The 27,670-nt window shown below is 41.2% G+C and overlaps 2 protein-coding genes across 4 annotated transcripts in view; both read right to left on the bottom strand.

Moving 5' to 3' along the window:
* LOC124133566 (sodium-coupled monocarboxylate transporter 2-like) overlaps positions 1-27,670 on the bottom strand; it is a 144,778-nt gene that overhangs the window by 16,848 nt on the left and 100,260 nt on the right. For all 3 annotated transcript variants that reach the window (XM_046498005.2, XM_046498006.2, XM_046498007.2), the window contains 7 exons: positions 16,830-17,210; positions 16,053-16,118; positions 10,109-10,160; positions 4,064-4,131; positions 3,016-3,170; positions 2,242-2,382; positions 1,579-1,711 (listed from right to left, as the gene is read on the bottom strand). In XM_046498005.2, the coding sequence (XP_046353961.2) occupies positions 1,579-1,711; positions 2,242-2,382; positions 3,016-3,170; positions 4,064-4,131; positions 10,109-10,160; positions 16,053-16,118; positions 16,830-17,195 (981 nt within the window). In that variant the 5' untranslated portion in view covers positions 17,196-17,210. The remainder of the gene's footprint in view (positions 1-1,578; positions 1,712-2,241; positions 2,383-3,015; positions 3,171-4,063; positions 4,132-10,108; positions 10,161-16,052; positions 16,119-16,829; positions 17,211-27,670) is intronic.
* Positions 17,969-20,653, bottom strand: LOC125373003 (uncharacterized protein K02A2.6-like). The gene has a single exon (XM_048383785.1). The coding sequence runs from the start codon at positions 20,651-20,653 to the stop codon at positions 17,969-17,971; it is 2,685 nt and encodes an 894-aa protein (XP_048239742.1).

The following is a 27,670-nucleotide window of genomic DNA, read 5'->3' as shown; positions in this document are numbered from 1 at the left end:
ACCACGTGTCACTACTAGCGCACATGACAGATTCATACGGATACGTCATTACGTGAAGGGGGGCACGGGTGGCCCAGTCGTCTAGGGCGCCGCGATTCGCTGTGCAGAGTTGCCAGAAACCTATGATTGTGGGTTCGAATCCCGGTTCGCCCCGATTATGTTTCTAGAATTGTCAGCACCATACCCGTGCTCGTGGGTTTCACCGAAGTGGTAAACGTCTAAGACCTGCATCACTTTGTTGACATGCCACGATATAACTGGAATACTGTTAAAAGCGGCGTTAAACCCAACTCACTCACTCACTCACTCACTTACGTGAAAGAACCACCACTGCCATCTCTACAACTACGGCAATACCAGGACATTTGTAAATACACTTATCTAAAAGGCTTGTTATTTATTGCTGTTGTCGCATATTTTTTACCGACTGTATTGACTTTTATGACTGTAAACCTTATCCTGTGTCAAGTTCAATATATTTTCTTAATCATTCATTGATCTTGTGTGGTTAGTTTCTGATATCCAAATTGGGTTCTATGGGTACCGATGGGTTGACTTAGGAATCAACATGATGTAACAAGTGAATGAATTGTTTGATTCAAATTATGGAGACGACACAGCATGGTCTGGTGCACTTGGGGCTTTCCTCCTACATTAAGCTGACACGCCGCGATATAACTGGAATAATATTAAAAGCGGCGTTAAACCCAACTCACTCACGCACTGATGCTCATTTTATGCCAGGGTCAAAACGACGTTGTAATGATACCATTTGTGAAGGTCAGACATTGTCCCTGTGAAATCAGGAGATAAACATACTGTGCTTTCAATGTAGAGCTAAGTAACAAGTTGATTGAACCGCGCTTAATTGAATTGGAAACGAACACGCAGCGGGATGTTTCAAATGTTGAATTTACCACGGTTCCGCCTGTTCCGTCTTTAACTCTTTACAGTGTGTTCTGACTTCTAATCGTGAGTGAGTGAGTGAGTTGGGTTTAACGCCGCTTTTAACAGTATTCCAGTTATATCGCGGCGTTTCAGCTTAATGTGGGAGGAAAGCCCGAAGTGATGCAGGTCTCAGACGTTTACCACTTCGGTGAAACCCACGAGCACGGGTATGGTGCTGACAAACCTAGAAACATAATCGGGGACGAACCGGGTTTCGAAACCACAATCATAGGTTTCTGGCGTGCCCAAGGGACGCAACTCTGCACAGCGAATCGCGGCGGCTTAGACGAACGGGCCACCCGTGCCCCTGGCGTACATTATATAGTTAACCTTTAAATCATTGCCTAAATATCTGACTACTTTGACACGAAACTTTGCAGAGCGTTATAACGCCAGAATCCGGTTTTTTTCGTGTTTTGTATAATTTTGTACATATCCGCACTTCAGTGCATATATTGCCTTATATTTAGGTCCGTTTCATACAGCGATCTTGGCGCTGGGACAAAAAGTGTTAATGAATGCGAGTTACAGTAGTAGCGCTAGATGACCATTCGGAACGAGAACTGAAGATTTATAGGATATAATACCGTCATTCAACACGGAAAAAGGCCATTGCGTTATAGAGCTCACCTCATCGGAACTAGTAATGAGGTTCTGGAATTTAAGGGGGTCACAGTCTCTGTAGAAAGCGTGAAGAACCACCCCTGTTAGTGTGCAGAACGTCACAATTACTACCAGGCCTATAGAGCTCAGCCACAGCGCCCTGAAGTGTACAATATATTGGGATAAATTTATAACATAGAACACATGATCAATAGCTGGTTTGTTTATCAACGCCGCACTATTTCAGCCATATGACGGCTGTCTGTAAATAATCGAGCCTGGACTAGACAATCCAGTGATTAACACCACGAGCATCGATCCACATGGGACACGATGACATGCATCAACCAAGTCAGCGAGCCTGACCACCTGATCCCGTTAGTCACCTCTTACGACAAGCATAGTCGCCTTTTACGACAAGCATAGTCGCCTTTTACGGCAAGCATAATCGCCTCTTACGACAAGCATAGTCGCCTTTTACGGCAAGCATAGTCGCCTCTTACGACAAGCATAGTCGCCTTTTACGGCAAGCATAGTCGCCTCCTACGACAAGCATTGTCGCCTTTTACGGCAAACGGGTTGCTGAAGGCCCTCCTGTCTCGGGACCTCAAGAGGTAGGAGTTTTAACCACCGTTTTGCCTTGCATAATATTATCTGAGTTTACGGTAACCCATTGATTGAGATACTCACGTTTTGGCCTTCCTGAGGGTCGGGCAGGACATTAGTCTCTGTACCTGAGTCTGGTTGACACCTAGCTGGGACATCCACATGATCCCGCCCCCACAAACAACAGACCACACCGAGTGACGCACCCCCGGGTTGGGATCAAAACTAGAAGGATTATAAACATGCATAATAATTATTTCATACAAAATAAGATTACCCTGAATTGTGGTCAGAACATACACTTTAACCCTTTCTTTATGTCTCATAATCTAACTATTGATAGAAATGATACGGTAAAAATGTCACGGAAAGAACTAAGAATCGATGAAGTATGTTATTGTCAAGAAAAGAGCTATGCCTGAATGTCACGAGAAACAGGACCCTTGAAGATGCGGGGTAGAATACGTCTTCAGCAAACCATGCTTGCCGTAAAAGGCGACTATGCTTGTCGTAAAAGGCGACTAACGGGATCGGGTGGTCAGGATCGCTGACTTTGTTGAATGTAGTCGATCCAAATTGCGTGGATCGATGCTCATGATGTCAATCACTGGACTGTCTGGTCCAGACTCGATTATTTATACAGACCGCCGTCATATAGCTGGAATATTGTTGAGTGCGGCGTTAAACAACAAACCAACCGCATGAGTGCGCATGTGTCTTAACGATATTTCCGAATTTGAAAGCAAAGAAGTCTTTTCAGCATATTACATTTGTTTCGGGTTCTTCAGGCATTCTTGATGGTCACAATACGGTTCTCGTCGTCTCTTCCGAAGGTTCCAGTAACAAGAATCTACTCACTCAAAGAACCGTAACCGTCCCCTCTCTTCAGCAATTCTCCATGCATTCGTTAATCCCCCAACTGCCAGCGACCCCTGAACTAGCAGAGACACCAGGCCAACAATGATGACAACCGTCTGCAAACTGTCTGTCCATAGCACCGTCTTCATGCCGCCCTGGAAATATAAGCGACAAAACACTTTCCATGATCATAAGACATCTAGTAAGAGTCCATTGTACGATTACTACCATGCCACGATCATGCGGTTTTAAAACATTATTAAATAGTGATGATATAAGGTGTTTGCAAGTAGGTGAGCAAATGTGTATATCCAAAATAAAAATAAAGACACCACAAATATTCTGTGGGAATGGCAGAATTTGATTAATTTTCGATTTGTAAAAATACATTATCTGAATTGGTAGGGGATCGTACAATTCAAATTGTCGGTATAATGCAATTTCCCTTATTGAAGAGAAAAACGTTTTTTTTATATTAAGAAAACCGATTTCCATTCACCCAACGTCAATTACTGCAGTGTTTGTTGCATACACTACGTTCGTTCATCATCCGTGAATGCATGGGGCCACATTGCGATACAGCCGCTATTTTAAACCAACTGTACAAGCCATGACGAGGCTTTAGCCAGAGAAAAAACAGCAAAATGTTCAGGCCAATCAGCGATCAGATTAAATCGATACTATTGTTCGTGTAGGGTGTACCATCTGTGCTACACTTTGCTTCATATCATTTGGCTTCCATGGGTTTACACAGACTCATTTCGTTTTGTGACCAAGCACATGCCAGACGTACAGACAGTCAGACCAAGCATATGCCAGACGTACAGGCAGTCAGACCAAGCACATGCCAGACGTACAGGCAGTCAGACAAATCGACTAAGCACATGCCATGTGATTGAGGAACGTAGGTATACAAGGCCATGAAGTATGGACTACGTTCTCGCTGGGAAGATGGGTTTTTCAGACGAACTGTTCTCACTGAACATCTGGTTCTCCACATTTTACACACATCATGAATATACCAACAAATTCACTAACTAGGTCCTACCAGAGCGGTGTAGAGGGTCACTATGATCCCTACAGTTGAGATGGACAGCCACAGGTCAAATCCAGTCACTGAAACAAATTTCAAGCCACACTCAAAATGTTTTTGTCCAAAGAGGTATGAATTCAAGTGATCTCGAATTCAATAAGTTACCAACGGGGCAGCTAAGGAAGTTCACGGCTGCACCATGTACCTCCGAACACACGATATAAATATTGGAAATGTATTTCTAACCTTTCTTGATTACCAGGGCATTGACATGTATCTTCATACTGTTATTGTCAATCCGCCACGACAAATGCTCGGGCCTCCGACTTAGAATAGAAATTCTCTAGCTCATGAGAGTAATTTCATTCAATTTCATTAAAATTAGATCTCTCGAATGGCGCGATTCAGGAAATGCATCCATGGATGATGGTTCGGGGAGGAAATTGTGGCAACCGTTGGACGGGATTTGTAATCATCTGTGGCCAGATCTACAGGGATGACGTGCTCCAACCCTGGGTGTTACCATTCCTTTGTCAACAGGAACAGGCACCACCCTCACAGCACGACAGCGCTAGACCACAGCTAGACCGCATGCTGCAGGTGTCGCCCAGGAGTCCTTGGCTGCGGACAACCTCGTCCTTCTTCCATGGCCAGCTCGCTCACCAGAATTCAACCGATTTATCACTTCGGGGATCATCTGGATCGATCTTCTGATCATGTATGGTTACAGGATAAAGAAATCATGTGAGAGAATTTAAGAACATTAACCAAATGCAAATCAAGGTCATAATAAAAAACATTGCGAAATATTTTCATTACCAACCAAAAATATACCTCATTTCATTACATTTTGAACAAAAATGCCCGAATTAATGATGATGACTTCAACTTGCAACTGATTATACACACACAAATTCAGCTAAATTCATCAGGTCATTTTTAAGTGGAATTTGTGAATGTTTATAACGTAAATAACCATTTACATATTAGTAATGTGCCTAATCCACACCCTAAAGCATGCTCAGAGCGTTTTATTTTAACCATGGCAAATGGATCAGTGTGTACTCAGTTTTTATTCTGAGCACCCTGGGGTGTATGCAACCCAAACTACCTATGAGGCGCTTGGATAACTTGCGTCAGACAAGGCATCACCAGAAAAACCATCAATGAAAACGTTTAATTTTCGCTCAATAACTTAACACATATTTGTCCAAATCAATATGAGCCCGTGGTTAGTCCAAATGGTCTTGACATCAGCAAGGAAATCAAGGAAGATTTACAGAGTGAAGACGATCCATCTCATGTGAACAAAAAGAGTAGTGAGCACAATCTTGTGTTAAACGCTATCCTGAGATTTATAAATAAAATTTATATTTATCAAGAAAATAATCGTGAGACAGTTATTCTTGTGTAAAATGTACCAGGTGTAGATTGACGTTTACCATTGTCAAAAAAATGTTAACTGTGTTGTTGCTGTGCCAAATAATTGGCATAGGGCTAAAACTAAATTTGTTTTCTCAACAAATAAATGTTATGTGTTAATTGTGTTGTCTAGTGATGGTTGGTTCAGTTGGTTTCAACAGTTGTAATAATATATACTTGATCAATAGAGAAATTTTAGTGGCTTACTACATGCACAGTGTCTCTACTCGTATTGTCCCAAAACATCCATCATTATAACACAGACTACCATATATTAGAGCAGTACACAAACGAAGACTGAAAGCTAATTAAAGCTAATTTATTTAACAACATATACATGAACTAAAACTGACAATATCACCCACTCAAAATGGCTGTCACATTATCATTTCTCTAAAAATGTACACCACATTCACACTTATCTAACCCAAAACAGACTTTTGTCATGTAACAGCTGATAACGCCGAGAAAACACGTGTGAGGCTGTTTATTTATGAGACGTAGAAGAAGACTATTATTACCCCATCTATAAGACAAAGCAGCTCTGTCGTCTCAGTAAGACGACAAACTGATACCTTATACCTGGTTTCCACTCTCTTGTTTCCAACCTCACATGTTCAGCCGTGAGAAACTAAAGGTACAATTTCACTGAATACCATGAATAATACTGTTACAATCAAAACTGTATAACACGAACAAGAAATGTTTTTGCATAACTGTTTATTGGATTTTTAAATAAAACAAAATACAACCTGAAAACGTCATTGCTACTCATTCCCCTCTGTTCATATATGGCGTGCTCGTCATGTTGTGCATCTGTGCTAGAAATAGCAAACATTTTGTACCATACTTAAGGCTCAGTTAGGACTGTAAGGAGAGCATCAGAACGTTTATCTGGAAGAATCGTGAACACACCTCTGGACGCTAATGATTCTAGAAATTGAGCTTTTTCCATCCACCTATTGTCTGTAACATTACATATTGCCTACTTATCATCCGATTAGTCTTTGTCCCTGGCAGCTCGACGAGGTAAAGGCTGCTCTTGAACTTCCGGATCTTCTGGTGCCACTTCAGTCTCTTTCATATCTTCTTTTTCTACTAGAGGTGCCTGTGCTTTAGTTTCTGACACTTTTCTTCAACAGCAGTTTCCGAGACAATCATCTGGGATCATGCCTCTTCTATTCCCTCCCCATCTCAAGCAGATTACTGGTCTTTCAACTTCTAGATGATCGTCACCACCTTGTTGAACTTCCGCCATGACTTCCAGCTCAGCTGCAACATCAATGGATAATGTGGGTAGTCCTGAAGCAGCTGAGTCTGTACTCAAGAAAGGGACTTTATCAATAAGCATGAGGTCAGCTTTGGTTTAATCACTCACAGACTTCGACTTGTCTTTTGGTATACAAGGCATAGGCTGGGGTTGGTCTTTTCTCAGTAACAAATATTCTCAGAACTGTAAGAATTGGATCAGCAGGTTTTGCTTTCTTCCAGTCGATGCTGCTCATGTCATGTCATGTCACAGAATCACTTGAAACACTGAGAAGTTCCATTAGGTTCATGCATGATAGCGAATTACAGATTACAGCTCTGATAGAATACTCTTTGATCTCCTGTCTTTCATAAACAGTATCCTGAGTTGCAGATCTGGGCAGTCTAGATAGATAGGGATTATTGTCTGTGTATACTGCAAATGAATGACCATACAGATCATCATGAAATTTGTCGGTGATGGCCCACCTGAGTGCAAGAAATTCTCGCTTGTGTGTTGGATAATTATCTTCAGAGCACTCTGCTTGCATGGGCGATCACTCTCAGTTTATCGTTCTGCTTCTGATAGAGTACTGCTCCTTCTACTAGTTGACTGGCATCTGTGTTCAAAAGTTTAAAAAGCAAGGAATAATCCGGAAACCCTAGTATCGGTGGTTAAATTTATCCTTCAATTCCTCAAAGGCTTTGTCATGTTCCGGTTCCCAGATAAACTCCTTTGCATTTAACAGTTTGCCCTTTTCATTTGAACTTGGCATTAAGTGGGTTAAAGGCTTGGAAACCATAGCAAATATTGGAACGAATCGCCTATAGTAACATGCGAATCCTAAGAACTGGGGAAGTTGGCGTCTTCTAATTCCTGATAACTTCGATCTTGCTCGGGTCAGTTTCTACTCCTTCCTCAGATATGAAATATCCAACATACGTCACTTTTCTCTTGAAAAATGAGCACTTGTCGGGAGCTAACTTCAGATTTCGTTATCTGAATCTCGGGAAAACCCTGGTAAGTCTATCAATTTGTTATTCCAGCATGCGAAATAATCAGATCGTTGATATAAATGCAGCAAATGGAAACTCTCCTATGCTTAACAGCTATTGAATGACCCAAGTTCAAGTCATTATGAGAGGAACATCTGGACATCCTGATATCAATTGTACTCCAAGCTGACGTTATTCCTCAATCAATGACTCATCCAATTCAACTTTCTCCAGTATGGATGTGACTTCACAAGATGGGTGACAGAGATCATCGTCTGCAATAATAACTGTTTGAACCTCACAGAGTATTGCCTTTGGTGGAACAACTACCGTCCATGTAGTTGCATTGGGAAGATTGACTTCAACTATGTCTGGCAACATCGATTCTTTATATGGATGAAGGTAACGGTTGTCATCGAATAATGCTTCTCCTTGTCAATATATTCCTGGATGATAAGGCTACTACTGTTGGCTGGTACGACTATGTCCATGGTCTCTGCACTCTTAACAAGTCCAGTTTGTCTTTGAAAGTTTTCTCTCCGATAACACCATGTTGCAAAAAGTAAGATACTATGGAGTGTGGATGCTTGACTCCTGCAAGAAGGTTGGTCCATTGTGATCTTTACATCTAACAATAAGAGGTGTCCATTAAAGTACATGAACCCTCGCAGTATAGCTACTTGTAGGAACAACTAGAAGTAAACCTGGCAAACTGTCCTCCTCTTGTAACCGTGGAGCAAAAATATCTACTTGTATAACACCTAAGTACAGAAGCATATTTGCATCTGCACACTCAATGTGTACGACCTCATCAGTAGTTGACATAGGAATGTGAGACAAGTTATTCCTCTAAAAATCCTGACAGAGAGTAGACACTGTTGAACCAGTGTCCAATAGAGCTGTGCAGTTAAATCCAGAGATGGACACATAAGCTTCACGAGCATCTCCAGCCAATGTGGTGGGGGTTTTGATCTCTGTCTTTGCTGACCCATGGGTTGCTGAAGACCTATTCTACCACGGATCTTCACGGGTCTATAGTATTAGTGTATTAGACAGTACCGTTAAGTACCCTCAAGAATTTTGAAAGTGTATGTCACAGTGACAGAGTGAGTGTCAAGTTTGTGAAGGGTGATAGGGTGAAGCTTGTTGAATGGGTGTGAGTACGTAAGCTGTTATTTATTAGTATATTTGTAACAGTTCTTGATTTGGTGGTTTTAGCTTATTCCACGCATCTGGTTGATGTTCCATGCTCTTCGTGATGTAACCATGAGATGCAACACCCTTCATGATTGTTTATGGATTTATTACTGAGACCCATCATTGTTGGCCACATAAAACACATTGTTAGGATTCAGGCAAGCATAACACATCATCGCAAACATACACTTTCACTTGACAAGTTCAATGTGTAACGCAATCGTTTTCGCAAATCCCGCACATTTCACCACATCGCATTCTTCAAATCATAACATGTGCTGTCACCCTCACTTCCGTTCAAAGGAACATAACACGTCCTCGCATACCGCTAATATTAAAATACGCATTGCCATATTGTAACACTTAACATAAATCAACCATTAAATCTCCCAACATTACAATATTTATCTAATACATTTATTCTAAATCTATTTTTCGGTTGTGGTATTACTTCACGCTGCGACAGGTTACATTGATCTACTTCTGATGTCAAAAGATTTTCATCAAGTTTTCTTCAGGCTATGACCTTGGACATGACTGTTTATTGTGTAAAAGGCGATGTACGCGATATATATGCACGGTATAATGTCCCCGTCTATAGACAAACGCTAAAACATCCGCATTTACATAAGTTGCTTGATAACAGCAAGCAGCAACAACCTGTTGTGGTGCGACGCACCCTTACCTGTACATGGCTCTTGACGAGGACTAGATTGACATTCGAATAACCTAGAGTACTTACATTCCGAACCCGTGAACATAAGGTAAGACTAGGTCTTCATCAACCCATGCTTGCTGTAAAAGATGACTATGCTTGTCATAAGGGGTGACTACCGGGAGCGATGCATGTCATCGTATCCCAAATACGTAGATCGATGCTCATGGTGATAATTACTGGATTGTCTGGTCCAGACTCGATTATTTACACCCCGCTGTCATATAGCTGAGTGCGGTTCAACAATAAACAAACAAACAAACTTACATTCCGATGAATGAAAGCAGAAATATTGTATGTGCAATAGTCCATGGATTTATGCAAAAGCAAGAGTGAAAACAGGTCATGTATATCATAGTGGTAAGAGTTTATAAACAGTGTAGAAAGTAACCTATGAGGATTTGGGTTAGAACAAGAATTGCTGATTTATTTACAAGCCAGAAGCTGGAATTGTTTTGATTGCCATGTAGACAAAATCTCACCTGAATAGAGCGCCAGTGAGGGTGCATACAGCACGAAAGCCATGTACAGCAGCTGTGAATTAAATATTAAAACATGATACTCAAGAACATATTGTTTAGGTGTCAAAAATATATAGGTGTTTCGTGTTTGTATAAAAAAGCTTTTAAAACAATCTGACAGAAGGTCGCATTGGGATGCATTGCAGTCAGTCCCATATTAGGGGAAGGTTGATTTAGCGAACAATGGGATGGAATGTGAACTTTAATGATTCCATGACGTCACGTCAAGATATGTGCTACAATAACTTAAGAATTTAACGTCGACTTAAGGATCTAAATTTATAACAATAAAGTGAAATGATATCTGAAACGGAAGGGTGTCACTTATTATGTGACTCAGAATGATAACAAAGCATCTTAAGCTGATCGAGCGATTCCTATTATCAAGACTGCTATGTATAGATACTTGACGTACAAGAAAACGTATCACTACCTGGATGTACTATAAGACTACTACTCAAAGACTACAATCACAGACCACACAGATGATTGAACCAAAGAACACCTACTGACATGTATACCAAGAAAAAAGATGCTGTGTGGAAAGAACAATACATTGACACACTAATCAAACCTGTCAAAACCAAGAGCCCAAACACAGCACAAGCCCACGAACAAACACTTAACTTAAAAGCTGGAGATCAAGTACGACTGTCTCATTTCAAACATAATTTTAAAGAGACTATCAAGAACTTTTTTATCATTGATTTAGAGATGATATACCTACTTATCACCTGACAGATATGGCAGACGATCTGGTTCAAGGCAGTTTTTATGAAATGAAATGTAGAGAGTTGATAGTATATCGCGAGTGGAAATCATTAAAAAAACAAGAAGAAGAGCAAATCAAAAGACATCTTTGCATCAATAAGAAATTTAGAAACTGGATTCCAGAAACCAATCTACCAGATGTATAAATAGTGTGGTCAAGAAGGTAGAGTTCAGTTTATATGCAACCATCGATGTGTCAGCATGCGTATTTGATCCACATGTTCCAAGCAGTATGTCTGGCCTTAAGACCTGATACGACATATTCGCACAGGACATTCAGAGGAGAATCTCCAGCAGCAGCAGGTAAAAACAAGCATCAAATACTCATATCCCCCGCCAATACGACATGTCCGGTTGTGTGCAATGCATTAGCTCCTGTGAACTATGTTCACTGGATCTTTTTGTAAATGGCCTAATTGCAGCAGTAAATATATAACTATAGAATAGAATATGTAACTGTATGTGTAATGAGTAAGGATGGGACGTATGGACGAACAACTTCTTTATTACAATTAGGAGCGATGGTTTCGGTGTAGGTTCTATCACCGTTATCAAGCAATTGAAGTACAGAGTATGGTTGACAAGAATATATACAGGATAGGAGGCAGTGTTTATACAGTTGGGTGGGTTTAAGATCAGTGACTCTGTTGTATTTGTAATGAGTTGTGTTATTACTTTAACACTAATGAGAGAAGTAAGGGAGTTCTTACTTTACTTAGTGATCAATGAGCGCAAGGGTCGCCATGAGGTGTACTGAGAAATACAGCGCCAATTATCTGAGAGATCCTGAAGTTTCTGCATGAAGTAAGGCAGTGAATGCAACAACCGTGTCCTTGACATTTTTGGGGGACCATACACAAAAGCAATGCAGAACTTGCCAACAAGAAAGGAAATATTCAATACTGCAAGATGACATTATGTGCCAAGTTTGGTGAAGAAATATGGTACGGTTTTCAAGATCTGCTCCGGAAACGAGGACTACCGCTATTTTCAGTCTAAGACAAAGTCGTTGCCATGGAAACTCATATATATATTTTTTTAAATCCCAAACTATCAAAAGGCACCAGTTCATCACTAGACCTATCTATGTGCCAAGTTTGGTTAAGATATCTCTCATGGTTTTTGTGTTCTGCTCCGGAAAAGAAATGTGACGGATGGACGGACGGACCGACGGACGGCACCCATTCCTATATCCCCCTTCCACTTCGTGGTGGGGGATGATAAACGGCTATGTGTTCATGAATCACTATCAAATAGCAATGAAATCAGGTGTTCGCGAAAGGTGAACGGATCCTGCCCCACCGGGGGCTCCCGTCACAAACACATGCAAATGCAAGTCAGTTGTCCACCTGAAAAAAACCGGGAACATATGGTACAATTCAAAATAGGGAATTGCATCGGACATCTTTTTTGTCACTGATGCGTCAAATTTGGAAATGTCCTCCACATGTCTGCCATAAGACTTTTTGAAAGCTTTACTGATGCTTTGAATGTTGTAACCTGGATCAAACAACTTCTGAGCAAGAGTCGCATGGCACTCTTTGAAATCTTGATGGAAAGAGCATGCTCGATTGTCTTTCAAAAATTGCGAAATGTAGACACCAAAGGCTTGAGCTGTTGGAATATTGCTCGACATGAAGGGAAAGTTGCCTATTGGAAAGTTGAAGTCATCCCCTTGTCATACAGTCTTGTTGAGAGTGTTTTGTCATCTTGAATCGGTATGCACAGATCTAAGTGTGTAACAGATGAGGCGGCCTGACTGATTTCCTTTATTTCTAGTTCAGAAATATCATAGATATACCTGAAGCTTAAGTTAAACTTCTTGGCCAAATAACCTTGTTTTGACTTAGCCAATCCGAACAGAAATTCCGATTCATATACATAAAGAGGTGAGGTGAAATAGGGTTTAACGTCGCGTCCAAGATTATTGCACTTATATAGCGACGTGCATGTACGTGTGTGTGTGTGTGTGTGTGTGTGTGTGTGTGTGTGTGTGTGGCTGCTTGTACTAGTCCGGACTGTTGCCGATTTATAGTGCTAGCCCACTGATATACCATGCCGCAGTTTAACATGAATACATCACTCAGACACAGTATACTGACTCCGAGCCGACCAGTCCTTGTTTTAGCCCCTTAATGCCGAGCGCCAGACAGGGTAACAACAAGTACCATCTATTAACGTCTTTTGTATGACGCGGCCGGGGATCGAACCCCGCACCTTCCGCTCTTCGGGTGGACCCTCTAGCACTAGACCACGGAGGCGGTCATATGCATAAAGAAACAGATCCACAAGAAAGGGGCACAATTTGTGCCCATGCCTTAATGTCTAACCCCAAATTGTACGTAGATGTTATCAGTGAGGAAGTCCAGCATTCCACATATTGTTTTCTCAGTTAACTTCAAATGGCAATTGCTTTTATTTTTCACAAATTGTTTTCCCTGAACCTCTGTAAATAGATACGTAACTGTTTCTCTGTTCACAACGTTTTGTTACTAAAGCTCCATCGATCAAGGAATGAAGGTTTTCCTTAAGTTTGTCATGTGAGATAGTGGTGTCCAAAGTTGAAAAATCCAATGCTTTGACGGAATGGAACTTGGTTCTTTTCTGAGATTGCAAAGTCAAGCATTTCCTTTTAGTTTTTAAGAACCAACCTCGTATTAATTCCACTTGTCTCAAATACTTTCTGTGAATAAAAGGAAAGTCCTTCCTTGATTAAATCAAGGTTTATTCTTCCTCAGTTAACATTCTAATCTTATATGGGGCATTTGTAACGTGTTTTATGTGTAGGGTTTGTCGTAGGAAGATTTATAACTTAATCAACAACATGTCGATTGTTGCAGTGTATCACTACTTCTCTGAGCTCATAAGACAAGAGTTACTTCAATTGTACCGTATTTAACAGTTATATGCGCCTTTCATATTTATACGAAAGTCCATAAGGACCCTAATGGTATTTTGATTTTTCTCTTTTTAACGTCGTAATAACGAGAAAAAAGTCGTAATTAAGTGTTTTACAATGCTGATGAAAGTCACCGTGATATAATGACAAAGTAATAAATAGAATTTTATTATAAACTATATTTTCTCGTAATAACGAGTTTTGAAAAGTCGTAATTACGAATATTTTCTCGTAATTACGAGTTTTGAAAAGTCGTAGATACGACCTTTTTCTCGTAATTATGACTTTTTTCTCTCTCTCGTAATTACGACTTTCAAAAGAGAAAAAACCAAAATACCAGTATAGCCCTAATGGGCTTTTGTATATTTACGCTACAGTATTATTTGATATGTCCTTTTTACCAAGTTCATTGATCAAACAATTAATGTAACGTTGGTGATGCTAACATATAATGGTTATGTTATTTGAGGCCTTGTCAGTTGGAACAACTACAAACTTTTCATGTAGGGCAGACAGACTTTGGATGACAGCTGGCTGTTTGGGCACATTCTTCGACAGAATCCATAATTATTTTAAATTTTGGTCCTAATTGGTAAGAAGTTGCTCGCGGTATTTTGGTCCATATTTGAATAAATGACGAAGGTTCTTATTGTCAACAATAGAGAAGTCACCTGTGATTATACGACATCTTTCCCCCTATTACTCATCCCCACGTAACATTCTCAAACCAAAAGCAAATAAAGTATGGCGCATGGCCTAGAATGCACTTTCTTCTTTCATCAAGTGGACAATTATGTATCGTATCATGTATTCATTCTCTGACGAAAATATATATCAGCGTAAAATAATATAAATTTCAATTAAAAGAAATTTATTTGAAATTATATAATGCATTTTTCCATACAGGTCCTTGAAGTCGACTAACTCCTCGACTTTAAGGTTGTGATTCACATTTTGCCCGTGCATGTTAATACACGGCGCACAGTTAATATTGGTTGGGCTGGTTGGTTGGTTTGTTGTTTAACGCCGCACTCAGCAATATTCCAGCTATATGACGGCGGTCTGTAAATAATCGAGTCTGGACCAGACAATCCAGTGATTGGTATTATGAGCATCGATCCACGCAATTGGGATCGATTACATGCATCAACCAAGTCAGCGAGCCTGACCACCCGATCCCGTTAGTCGCCTTTTACGACAAGCATTGTCACCTTTTACGGCAAGCATGGTTTGCTGAAGACCTATTCTACCCCGGAATCTCCATGGGTCAGTTAATATTGTTGCCTGTTGGTTGGAGCATGACACTCTTTTCAATGTGAACAGCACACAATGATAGTTAAGCTCTCAGGTGCTCATAAAAAAAATACGTTTTTGTTTAACCGTAAATAACGTTTACGCAATGCCATGGCTTGTTGAAAATACGCGTCGTAAGTATGCTGCGAACAGGAATGGCACAAAACGAAGTTGCCAGACATTTTTATGTTCATCGAAACACAATATCATTTCTTTCAAGACGTAATCTACTGCAGGCCTACACTCATGACTTGCCACGGGCCGGTCATCCACGTGTGACGTCACGTCAACTAAACAACCATATTCGGCTGGTACATCTATGGAATCAATACCAAACTGCCACATTAACAGCTCGGGCCATTCCTGGGTTGTGGCCAATTGGTGACACAACCCTACGCGGCCGGTTGAGGGAGCACAACACCCGACCCAGACGTCCAGTGATACGCTGCGATGGTCGTGCACGGGTCTACAGGCGTACAGGACAACGTTTTGGCGACGCTTGCGTTACTCAACGTCGTCAGTATGGGAGTGAAAGTGTAATGATATGGGATGGCATCAGAAATAATGGGAGAACACAACTCATGATTGTTAATGGCAATTTGAATTGCGTATGCTACCTGACATTCGAGATCATGTTCTACCATCTGTGCAAATGCAGGGAAGTAACGTCACGATGCAGCAGGAAAATGCCAGCCCACGTGTTGCCCATACATTTGGTGTAATGGTCTTTTTGAGGCAGCATAATATTCCTGTACTGACATGGCCGGATGTTACTCCAGGCCTCTCCTCCATTGAATATGTCTAGGATGAGATGGAATGACACCTACGACATGACCAGAACACGCCCGCACCTCTGACATAACATAATATATGCTGTGCAGTTACGTTTTCCCGCTAGTATAGCTTTTGTATATACATACGTCCAAACATGTTACCACTTACCACTTGTATGATCCAGTTGAGAGACGCCAGTATCCGCACTCGCTTCCCAAATCTAAGCTCGAAGTACTGTTAAAAAATATTCATTGCTTGCTCAGTATCAATATACGTGACGATAGAGCGTTGGGAGAGTTTCACCAACAACGCATGTTTGCAGTTATATAGCAGACTCGTGTAGCACACATACTGGTAAATTTTCTTAAAAAGTTGTGAAATGTATGTTTGATTACATAAAGAAATTAAAATAAATGACATCAATTTTAAGGATTTTCGAAATATACCAATGTTTCGGGAATTTGAAAAATGAAGTACATAAATTTGGCGTATTTCTTTCAAGAAGATGATAAGTACCTTAACAACGTAACTTGGTGAATGAAGTGATAGCTGTACCATAAATATCAATGACCACTGAAGCAATGCATAGTAATTACAACATAGTTACAGGATAGAGATACAGGTCTAAATAGCGGGATGTGCCGGATATTATAACACCAGCGGACTTGTACAGCCCGAGACGGAAGGAATGTACACACCACCCCCCACCACCCCACCCACACCAAAACATCTCACATTTTTTCATGACTCTCCTCAATAAAATTTCCATGAAGCCCCCCCCCCCCCCATACACACACACAAACAGGTCTCCCCTATAAATGACCAATCCCCTGTTCTCTCTATTTCTCTATTTTGTCAGACCCCAAAGTTGTTCCGTCAATGTATACAGTCTTTAGCGACTTAACAATACTTCCCTTCTTTTCTACTTCTTCACACCCTTCTTACCTCATAAACACTTGTGACCCCGAGCCTGTACAGAAAGGGTATAAACAGATGCGCCGCCCCTGCAACAGCTATGATCATGCCCACAGCAAGCCACCAGAACATTGTGTCGTGGTTGTACACTTCGGCCGGCATCCCAAGCAACGTCAACGCCGAGAGAAACGTCACCGTCACGGACAGGGCAACAGGGACGGTGCCCATCTGGCGGCTTCCCACCAGGAAGTCCGAAGGGCTATTCTTCTTCCTGTCTGTGACGGCATGGTAGAAACCGACGCAAGCTGGGATCAGGAGGGTACACCCAAACACAAGGTAGTCCTCCCAGTGGAGAGTGTTCTTTGTGCCACTGTTAATACTGTATCTACCCTCCATTGCTTTCTCCTACAACTGCAACAATTTATGATTTTATGATTCCATAATTCCGTTGTAATTATGTGCCGTCTCGTGTGTCACTTTCAATAGCTATAACACGCGTCAACGTGTATATTATAATACCATACATCTAATGTTACTTTTTTCTGGGTTGTGAGATTATATATGTTATGCAGCTTTTTGGCAATATTCCAGCAAAATCGAGGTGAAAGTACACGGGAAATGGGCTTCACATAATGTACCCACGTGTGGAATCGAACCTAGGTGTTCGGAGTTATCCCAACGCTTCATTGGTTTGTTTGTTTGTTGTTTAACGCCGCACTCAACAATATTCCAGCTATATGACGGCGGTCTGTAAATAATCAAGTCTGGACCAGACAATCCAGTGATTGATATCATGAGCATCCATCCACGCAATTGGGATCGATGACATGCATCAACCAAGTCAGCGAGCCTGACCACCCGATCCCGTTTGTTACGTGCTGTGTATACCACGTAACATCTCCCTTCCTTTGAGGAAAACAAATAAAGTAATTAAACCTTTAACTACAGGTACATTAATCCAAGAAATGAGTGACATTACCGAGTCGGTCCATATACTGGGATACAGTATGCAGTTCACTATAACATTCCGTTAAAGCACTTTCCCATAATTCCTGAATTAAAGTTCGCTGTCAACTTGCAATGACAAAATTATAAGTTTTAACTAAACAACATCAGAAACACATTATTATTCCAGTCTTTGGAAAACTGTTAAAGAACACATCCAAGAATTACAAATCAAGCCGTTTAACTGGCTTGACTACTCTCCCAGACTTTGTCTTGAACATGTCAGATTTTGGAGATGAGGTATTCTTTGGAACATCTCTTGTTGGAATGACAGAATCAGTCTGAGTATTAGAGAGGTTAGCACTAGACTGAACACATTGCTTATCCTGGATAAGTTCATCATCTCTAGATCTTCTTGGCGACTGGCAGTTTGGGAATGTTGGAATCTCAAGATTAACATCATCCTCAACTCTAGACTTTCTGGCAAGACGAAGTTGTTGTCTATTCCGTTTGAAACAGTGACCATTATCTGATCTCACAGAGTAGGTTCTTGGCTTGATCTCATCTGTCACAGTAGCTTCATTCCATTCCTTCCTGCCGGTTTGAATGGGTTGCATTCTGACAGTATCACCAACCTGTAAGGGTTTGAGAGGTCTTCCAGAGTACTTCCGGTTATGTCTCTCAACTACAAGCATCCTTTTGTCTTCAAGTTGTTGCTTGTCATCCGGACCAGAATCATGTTGAATAGTCTTTAACGTACAAGGAACCTGAGTACGTGTTCGGCGACCAAATAGTCTTTGGGCTGGACTTGTTTGTACGCCTTCAGTCGGTGTATTTCTCACATTCAACAATCCCAGGTAAGGATCCTCTTTAGCAGCTAGACATTTCTTCATCATCCTTTTAGCTACTTTAACGGCAGCTTCGGCAGCACCATTAGCTTTACTGTTACCAGGGCTGGAAGTTTCATGAGAGAAACCCCAAGACTGACTGAACTTCTTGAACTTCTCACTGGTATACTGAGGTCCTCCGTCACTGATGACGACTTTAGGTATACCATGACGAGCAAAGTGGTGCTTCAACTTGGTAACCACAACATCAGAAGTGGTTTCAGGCAGAAAGTCAATTTCAAAGAAATTGCTGTAGTAGTCAGTAGTCACAAGGTAATTCCTACCTTCAATGGTGAAAATATCTGTTCCCACCTTTTCCCAGGGATGATCAGGAATCTCATGCATAATCAGAGGTTCTGGTGATTGCTTATCACTGAAACGAGCACAAATATCACATGACTCGATATACTGTCTTATGTCACTTGACATCAAGGGCCAGAACACAAGTGTCTTTGCACGGCGTAGACAAGAGTTTATCCCCATGTGACCAACATGAAGTTTTCTCTTGATCTCATCTCTCAATGCAAGTGGGATGACAACTCTAGGTCCATGAAGAATTATCCCATCTTGAATGGTGAGTTCGTCTCTGTAACTGAAGTAAGGAGTAAGCTCAGAGGACAGATTCTCCTTATGTGTTGGCCATCCTTCCATTATAGTTGATTTCAACTTGGTGAGGGTTTCATCAGATGCAGTTGCAACTCTAATGTCATTCATGAGCTTGTCCTTGATCGGGAGATGATAGACATTATTCACATACACAGTTTCAGAGGAAGGTTTGTCAGGCAATGGCGCTCTGGAAAGTGTATCAGCAATAGGAATAGCTGTTCCAGGTAGATACTGAAGATCGAACACATATCGCTGGGTCCTCAGTAGCAATGACTGCAGTCTATTGGGAGCTCTAGACAAGGGCTTCTTGACGATAGACACTAGTGGCTTGTGATCAGTTATCACAGTTACACTTCTACCATATGTGTAATGGTGGAATTTCTCAAGACCAAAGGTCACGGCGAGCATTTCCTTTTCTATCTGAGCAAATCTTTGCTCAGTGTCAGTTAGCGAGCGACTGGCATAAGCGACAGGCTTTCCCTCCTGCATTAGTACTGAGCCAATGCCATGTTCACACGCATCATTCTCAACTGTCAGCTCTTTCTCTGGATCATAATATGACAATACAGGTGCCTTGGTAACCATGTCCTTAACCTTTTGGAAGGATTCCTGTTGAGAACTGGACCATGTCCAGGCAACATCCTTTCTTACAAGGTTACGCAGAGGAGCTAGCACATCAGTTAAGTTTGGCAAGAACTTGGACAAGTAGTTCACAAGACCAAGGTAACGTCGAAGTTCTTCAAGATTTGTTGGTGGAACCATGTTTTGAATTGCTCGGACCTTCTCGGGGTCAGACTTCAAACCATCTTTGGTTATCAAATGTCCCATGAAGGTGATTTCACTCAATCGCAGTTCAAGTTTTGATGGGTTCAGCTTGATGTGGCTCTCGCGACATCTTGCTAGAAATGCTTCAAGATGAGCATCATGTTCTTCTAGGTTCCGACCATGAATCAGCACATCGTCAGCAATACAGACGATACCTGGTAGTCCATCAAGGGCTTGAATCAACTTCTTTTGGAAGATTTCTGACGACACAGAAAGACCAAATGGCAACCTGAGAAATCGATAACGACCAAAACAGGTTTGAAAGGTCGTAAGAAGACTTGACTCCTCATCGAGTTGGACATGCCAGTATCCAGATGACAAGTCAGCTTTGGAGAAAACTCTAGACTTCCCTAGCTCATGTAGGGTATCTTCAAGCACAGGCAGAGTGTAATGCTCTCTACAAAGGGCTTTGTTTAGTTCTTGCGGATCCAAACAAATTCGAAGTTCACCTGATTTCTTTTGCGTAATTGCGATTTGGTTTACCCAGGGGGTTGGCTCACTGACAGGCGCAATCACACCTAACTTCTCCAGTCTGTCTAACTCAGTGTTCAACTTTGAGCGCAGTGCAACAGGAACACGACGGTTTGGCATCACAACTGGTCTCACCGCACTATCAACTGACAGGTGAACAACACCACTAAAAGTACCAAGTTTACCATCCAGCACATCACTGAACTTTTAAGTAACTTCAATATTGGCAACACGCTCAATATTCTTCTCATGAATTGTGACTAAGTTCATGAGTGTAACAGTTTTGACACCTAGGAGAGGTACAAAGTTCTCTTGCACAACAACAAATTCAACAGAATACTTTTTCTTGTTAGCAGGATTCTGAACAAGAATGTTTAGGCAACCAAGAGGAGTGACGTCAGTCTCATTCCACATCTTCAACTTTTTAGTTGTAGGTTTCAGACTCTTCAACTTGTCCTGGACAATAGAAGACGGAATGATATTAACAGCAGCACCAGGATCAATAGTGAAGACGACATCTCTTCCCTCCACAGTCATTCTACATTTAGCAGGCTTGTCCGTGTTTGAATCTTCATGCACAGAATTTATCCAATCTTCATCTGGAAGCTCAACATTGTTGACTTTGCTGTATTGCTTCTTACTGGGACACTTTGGTGCAAAATGATTCAGCTGGTGACACTTCGTGCACTTTTTTCCCCATGCAGGACAACTTTTACGAGCCATGATATGAGAATAACCACAGAATTTACAGTCTCTTTCATGCTGAGATTGAGGTCTCTGACTTCTCGATGGAGAATTCATCTTTTGACTTGAACGAAGAGGCTTCTTTTGCCTTGATCTCAAAGAGTCTATTGCAACTCTATTGATAGGTTCAGGTCTGATCAACTTTGACTGAACTGACGCATTTTCAGTGGCTTTACAGATGTCGATACATCTTTCTAGAGTGAGGTCCCTCTCTTTGAGCAGTGCTTGCTGAGTGTCGGGATCTCTTACTCCAAGGATGAGTCTATCTCTTATTATTGAAGAGATACAATTCTGACAATAGTTGCAGGTTTTCACAAGAGAACGGATTGATCCTAAGAAATTTTCAAATGTCTCTCCTTCCTTCTGTTTTCTGAGATTGAAGACGTATCTCTCATATGTCTCATTAACTTCACCAATAGTGAATGCTTCGAATTTGTCTAGAATTTCTTTGACAGTTCTCTCAGCTTCTGGTGTTTGAAAATGGAATCCATTGAAGACTTTTAAGGCTTCATCACCAAGTGTGTTTAGGAGCAAAGCTACTTGATATTCCCTTCCATATCCTGGCAGGTTCACAAGTATAGAATAATTGGTCCATTTCTGTTTGAATGATTTCCAATTTTCAGCAATGTTGGATTCAATAACAAGGGGTGATGGAGGTTTTATACCACTAACAGGCCGTTGAGCTTGAGGAGGATTGTCGGCCATATTTGAAGACTTGAAGCAAGGCTAGACAATCAGTGACATCACTGCTGAGACATTTGAATGATAGCAGACGAACGCACGTGGTCTGAAACACCTCGGCTTCCATTATAACATTTCAGACATAAAACTGACAGAAATAGGTCGTGGTATCATAGAGGAGTGAGAAAGTCACCTGCTGCCACCATGTTACGTGCTGTGTATGCTGTACACATTATTGGATAGCCATAGCCAACTCAGGTTAAAGCATCAACGTTTATTATAACTTGCATGGCTGACATACGCCAAGGGAAGCAACTCTTGTCACAAGAGTGCATACCACGTAACACCGTTAGTCACCTTTTACGACAAGCATAGTCACCTTTTACGGCAAGCATGGGTTGCTGAAGACCTATTCTACCCCGGAATCTTCACGGGTCAACGCTTCAACCACTAGACCACCCTATTGGTGACACTCCCTCCACCATATGGTACGACCTACTGCACGCAACACACCGCCGTTCGTTCACCCCTTCGGCGGTAAACACGTTGTCTTCCATCAGCCCTGATTCCATGAGCCCTGAGACTCCTGGTCACTGTTTGTCGACTAACCCTGTCACCTAAGGCCTTTGTCGCCGATGACGTCACTGTCAGGAAGCGATTTCGGAGGTGCAAGGTACGCAAGTACCGGTCATCATGGGGCGTGGTCACCCTGGGTCTGCCTGTTCTTGGCCTGTCAGCGATCCGCCTTGTCTGTCTGTAACATTGCATCAAGTTGGTAACGGCAACACGGGAGCAACCGAAGGTTCGTGCAATATGGGCGTGAGTGGCCCCCATCTGTACCATACCCAAGGATCGTTCACGTTGTTCGACTGTAAGTCGTGGCATTTCTTTTGTGTTTTTTTAATTATTGTGGATGTCTAACTTGACGTTGCAATCGTTTTATACCCTTACCCGCACGTGCATTTGCAGTTGTCCGTGGTGCACGTGTTTTTCACTTTTTCGCGTGTTATCTCGCAAACATGTAACAGACGATTAACATTTTCTGCATACACTATTGTTGTATTTAGGTCATGTGTTTTAGGTAGACTTCATCAAAAAAAAATCATACTTTGTCTGAAATTTATATTTTCAGTTGGTAAAGTTTCTTTTGGACGTCAGTTTATATTAAGATAATCAACATACAACTGCAAAAGTAAATCCGCAACCTCAAAGCTTACAAATATACCCCTTAGACCAGAGTTCTGCAGCATTACTTGATATATTGTTATATACATGACAAAGAAACAAAGGACCTAAAAGCACAGCCTTGTCGTACACCACTAAGGTATTCAAAAATATTCCCCAATTGATGATTCGGAATGCGGAACTAAAGACAGAAGTTTAGAATACACATTTCTTAATACTGAGATTAATCAGACCTTCACACCTTGTCTAAATAACGAATACCAGAGCAATGTCTTTTAACATGTATGCCTTTTTATATCAACCAACAGACAATAAAATTGACCTTCACTTATAGAAATATACTTCTGAACTAAACATTGTAAAATTTTAAAGTACATACTAGTATGTTATCAGTCGTGCAATAACCTTTGCCAGATCCAGTTTGTGCCTCTAGGATGATATCATGTAAATCCACAAATTGCTGAAGGCTATAATTAACAATAACACAAAAAGCACACCCATCAACGATTAACCACGATAATTATCAACTGATTTACATCTTCCTTCTTGTGTTTGTTGTTTAACGCCGCACTCAGTAGTTGTTTAACACTTAATAAAGCTTTGGAATAATCAACGATCCCAATGCAAGGATATCAGTACTTTCTGTCATGCCTAGTACCATTTCCTACACAATAGGACTGCTATGTGCCATGTGCACCAGAAGACAAATTAGCACTTAGCCAAAAAATATAAGAAATTAATTTATTTTTTTCATTTCATGTCTTTCCCATAACGCTATGCTTCAATGCAACAAATGCAAAACAGTTATTTCAAGTTACAGGTGTGTGAAAATTGTGTGAATATTCACTGAAGGGTTTGTTGTTTAACGCCGCACTCGGCAATATCCCAGCTATACGACGGCGGTCTGTAAATAAGCGAGTCTGGACCAGACAATCCAGTAATTGATCTCATGAGCGTCAATCCAAGCAATTGGGATCGCATCTTCCCGAGGCAAGAGAGTTAACTGACTTTTAAAGTCCAGTTTCCACCTTTGCCGAACTAGGCTGGAATTCCTGGGCTCGATCGTAGCGCCACCAGTGGCTATTACGAGTTATGTCCTTTCTATGCCCCTCCAATTGACCAATCAGATTTAACCTCTCGTATCACTTGCATTTGCTTCAAACAAAACGGTGGCGCCCAGTCAAGACAATCTAATCGATAATCAAGATCTATATTGTGATAAAACGAGTCTTACATCGCGAAGCGCATCAAATCACGTGAGCACCTCCATCAAAAACATGAAAAGATTTAGAAAATATCTATTGACAACGAGTTAGCGGTGTACTTGCTTTGCAAATCCTGCAGTCGACCGAAATCTGCATGACACTTTACGAACCGGATTTCGATTTCGGTGCGCGATTTTGATTGGACTATGCATAGACTCGTTAGTCCAGCCAAAATGTAACTCCATAATACCAGCCTAGTTCGGCAAGGGTGGAAACTGGACTTTTATAGTCAGTTAACTCTCTTGCCTCGGGAAGATGTTGGGATCGATGACATGCATCAACCAAGTCAGAAGGCCTGACCACCCGATCCCGTTAGTCGCCTCTTACGACAAGCATAGTCGCCATTTACGGCAAGCATGGGTTGTCGTTCTTGTGAAGAGGAACAGTAATACATTTTGTCCATTCTTATGGATTAAATACCAGTTTGTAAAACATGATTAAATATGCAAACAAAATTAGGTGACAATAAATGAATACACCAGATCATCTCATCCCTTATATTATGCCATCTGGAACTGCAGCCTTCCTACACTTCAAACCTTTTACAGCAGCTTCAATCTTCTCTTGAGTAATGTCTTTATTCAACATTTTATCAACATCATTACAGCAATCGTCACCAAATGCAGCTGACTATCATGAATATGAATTCATTTTTAGTATAATTAATAAGCTCTACATTGACATCATTAATGTTTAAAACATCCTTAAAATAATCTGTCCACTGATCCGAGTTTATTGTTAAAGTGTTGGTGCGATAACCTGTTAGTGATTTTACTTTCCCATAGAACCCCATACAGATCACAAACTCAATAATTCAGCTTTCTTTTTTCTACACAAATGTCTATAGTCGCTTCGTACTCAATATTCTAACAATGTGTCTTTGTCACCTTTTATTGTAACTCCTTCGTGTTCGTATTTATACATTCTTGAACATACCAAAAACACGGTTTGGGTTCTTAAACAAAGTTCTGTTGAACCTTTAGACCACAAGCTACTGCACATGTTGGAAGATTACATGTTATTTTATCCACAACAAGATCTATATTTATGTTTAACAGTTCACGATACTGGACTAAACAGAAGTTAGTTAACAGCTGACTCAAGCGGTCATACAATGTCTTTTTAAGACTCTCCCTCCTTGAATATGTCAGTGTACCACTATCCGCTTCACAACTAGGCCTATGCTCTGTGGACCGCCTCCGTGGTCTAGTGGTAGAGCGTCCGCCCGGAGAGCGGAAGGTCCGGGGTTCGATCCCCGGCCGCGTCATACCAAAAGACGTTCAAAGATGGCACTTGTTGTTACCCTGTCTGGCGCCCGGCATTAAGGGGCTAAAACAAGGACTGTTGGCTCGGTGTCAGTATACTGTGTCTGGGTGGGGTATTCATGTTAAACTGCGGCATGTTATCTCAGTGTGCTAGCACTATAAATCGGCATCAGTCCGGACTAGTACAAGCAGCCACACACACACGTGCATGCACTTCGCTATATAAGTGCAATAATCTTGGACGCGACGTTAAACCCCATTTCACCTCACCTCACCTATGTTCTGTGTCAGGTGTCATCGGGCAGCTAACATTTCGGTAGAAAAGGATCAGAGTCATCTCTTGTATGAACATTAAAGTCAATTAATCTAGAGAACAGATCAGCTGAACACAAAATATCATCTACCTTACTGGCACCATTTTCTTTACAAAAAGTATATGATCCAAAATTATCCCCTGGTTTTCTACCATTCAGCATATGTACCAACGGTACAACAAATCGTACCATAGGCGTTAATGACCTCATGTTTTGTATTTCTAGACCAAAGGAATCATTTGAATAATTTGAAAAAGTTTTCGAAACTTGGAATCAATTTATTGTTGTCATTAAAATGTAGTCACCAGGAAGTATGACATCATAATTAGGATATTCAAGGAGTACCTCTGATAGGCACTGTTCTAGGTAATATATGCCTTCACATGGTCTGTTGTCTGTTAATACTGAAGTATGACCAGGATGAACATACGCAAAGAAAAAAGATCTCGTGAATCAAATATTAGAAACATAATGTTTGTATAACGGGTAACAACATTAAATATTGTACCCTGTACTAACGATCGGAGAGTACCGACCGCAACACCACTTCTAAGGTTGAAATCCCTGTAGTTAGTTATACAGAGAAATTTGGAAATGCAGCTTCAATATTTGGCTTTGTGCAGTTACTCCACACATCTAAAATTCCAAAAATATCACTATAAGATACAAAAGATACAAAATCATTGTCCAGGAGTTTATAATTAAGCCCGTTCACGTCCCAACACAGAGTAGAGAATGTATTGACAAAATCAGTTTCAGTGCATCTCAGGGCCAGGCAATGGAGATTCTTTGGACAGTAGTACGTGCGGATACCTGCGCACGAAAGACGAAGGAGGAAACATCTGGCAGCTGCCTTATGTCAAGATCATAGGTAAATCAGAAGTGACAGCTGTGTATGCCACACCTAGAATTATGTGCAGCCCTTACTGTGGCTTAGCTAGTTGACGTGTTCTGCAAGGAATTAACTTTACCAGCCCAGAGAGTGACATTGTGGAGTGATTCTATTACAGTACTTGCTTGGCGACCCGTGAAGATCCGGGGTAGAATAGGTCTTCAACAACCCATTATTGCCTTAAAAGGCGACTATGTTTATCGTGAAAGGCGACTAACGGGATCGGATGGTCAGGCTCGCTGACTTGGTTGAAGTATGCCATCGTTCCCAATTTCTTGGATAGGTGGTCATGATATCAATCACTTGACTGTCTGGTCCAGACTCGATTATTTACAGACCGCCGTCAAATAGCTGGAATATTGCTGAGTGCGGCGTAAAACAACAAACCAACAAACAAACTTGCTTGGCTGAAGTCAGAATCACGTTGATACAAAGTATACGTTGATGAACGAGTATCAGAAATTCAGAATGTTACAGACTGGGCAATATGTAGACACACACAGAAATCCAGAATGTTACAGACTGGGCAATATGTAGACACACACAGAAATCCAGAATGTTACAGACTGGGCAATATGTAGACACACACAGAAATCCAGAATGTTACAGACTGGGCAATATGTAGACACACACAGAAATCCAGAATGTTACAGACTGGGCAATATGTAGACACACACAGAAATCCAGAATGTTACAGACTGGGCAATATGTAGACACACACAGAAATCCAGAATGTTACAGACTGGGCAATATGTAGACACACACAGAAATCCAGAGTTTTACAGAGCGGG

This window comes from Haliotis rufescens, unplaced genomic scaffold (assembly GCF_023055435.1).
Source record: "Haliotis rufescens isolate VD_foot unplaced genomic scaffold, xgHalRufe1.0.p SCAF_5, whole genome shotgun sequence".
Taxonomy (NCBI): Eukaryota; Metazoa; Mollusca; class Gastropoda; order Lepetellida; family Haliotidae; genus Haliotis; species Haliotis rufescens.
The sequence above is the reverse complement of the archived record's forward strand: the minus strand, read 5'-3'. Positions and strand labels throughout refer to the sequence as shown.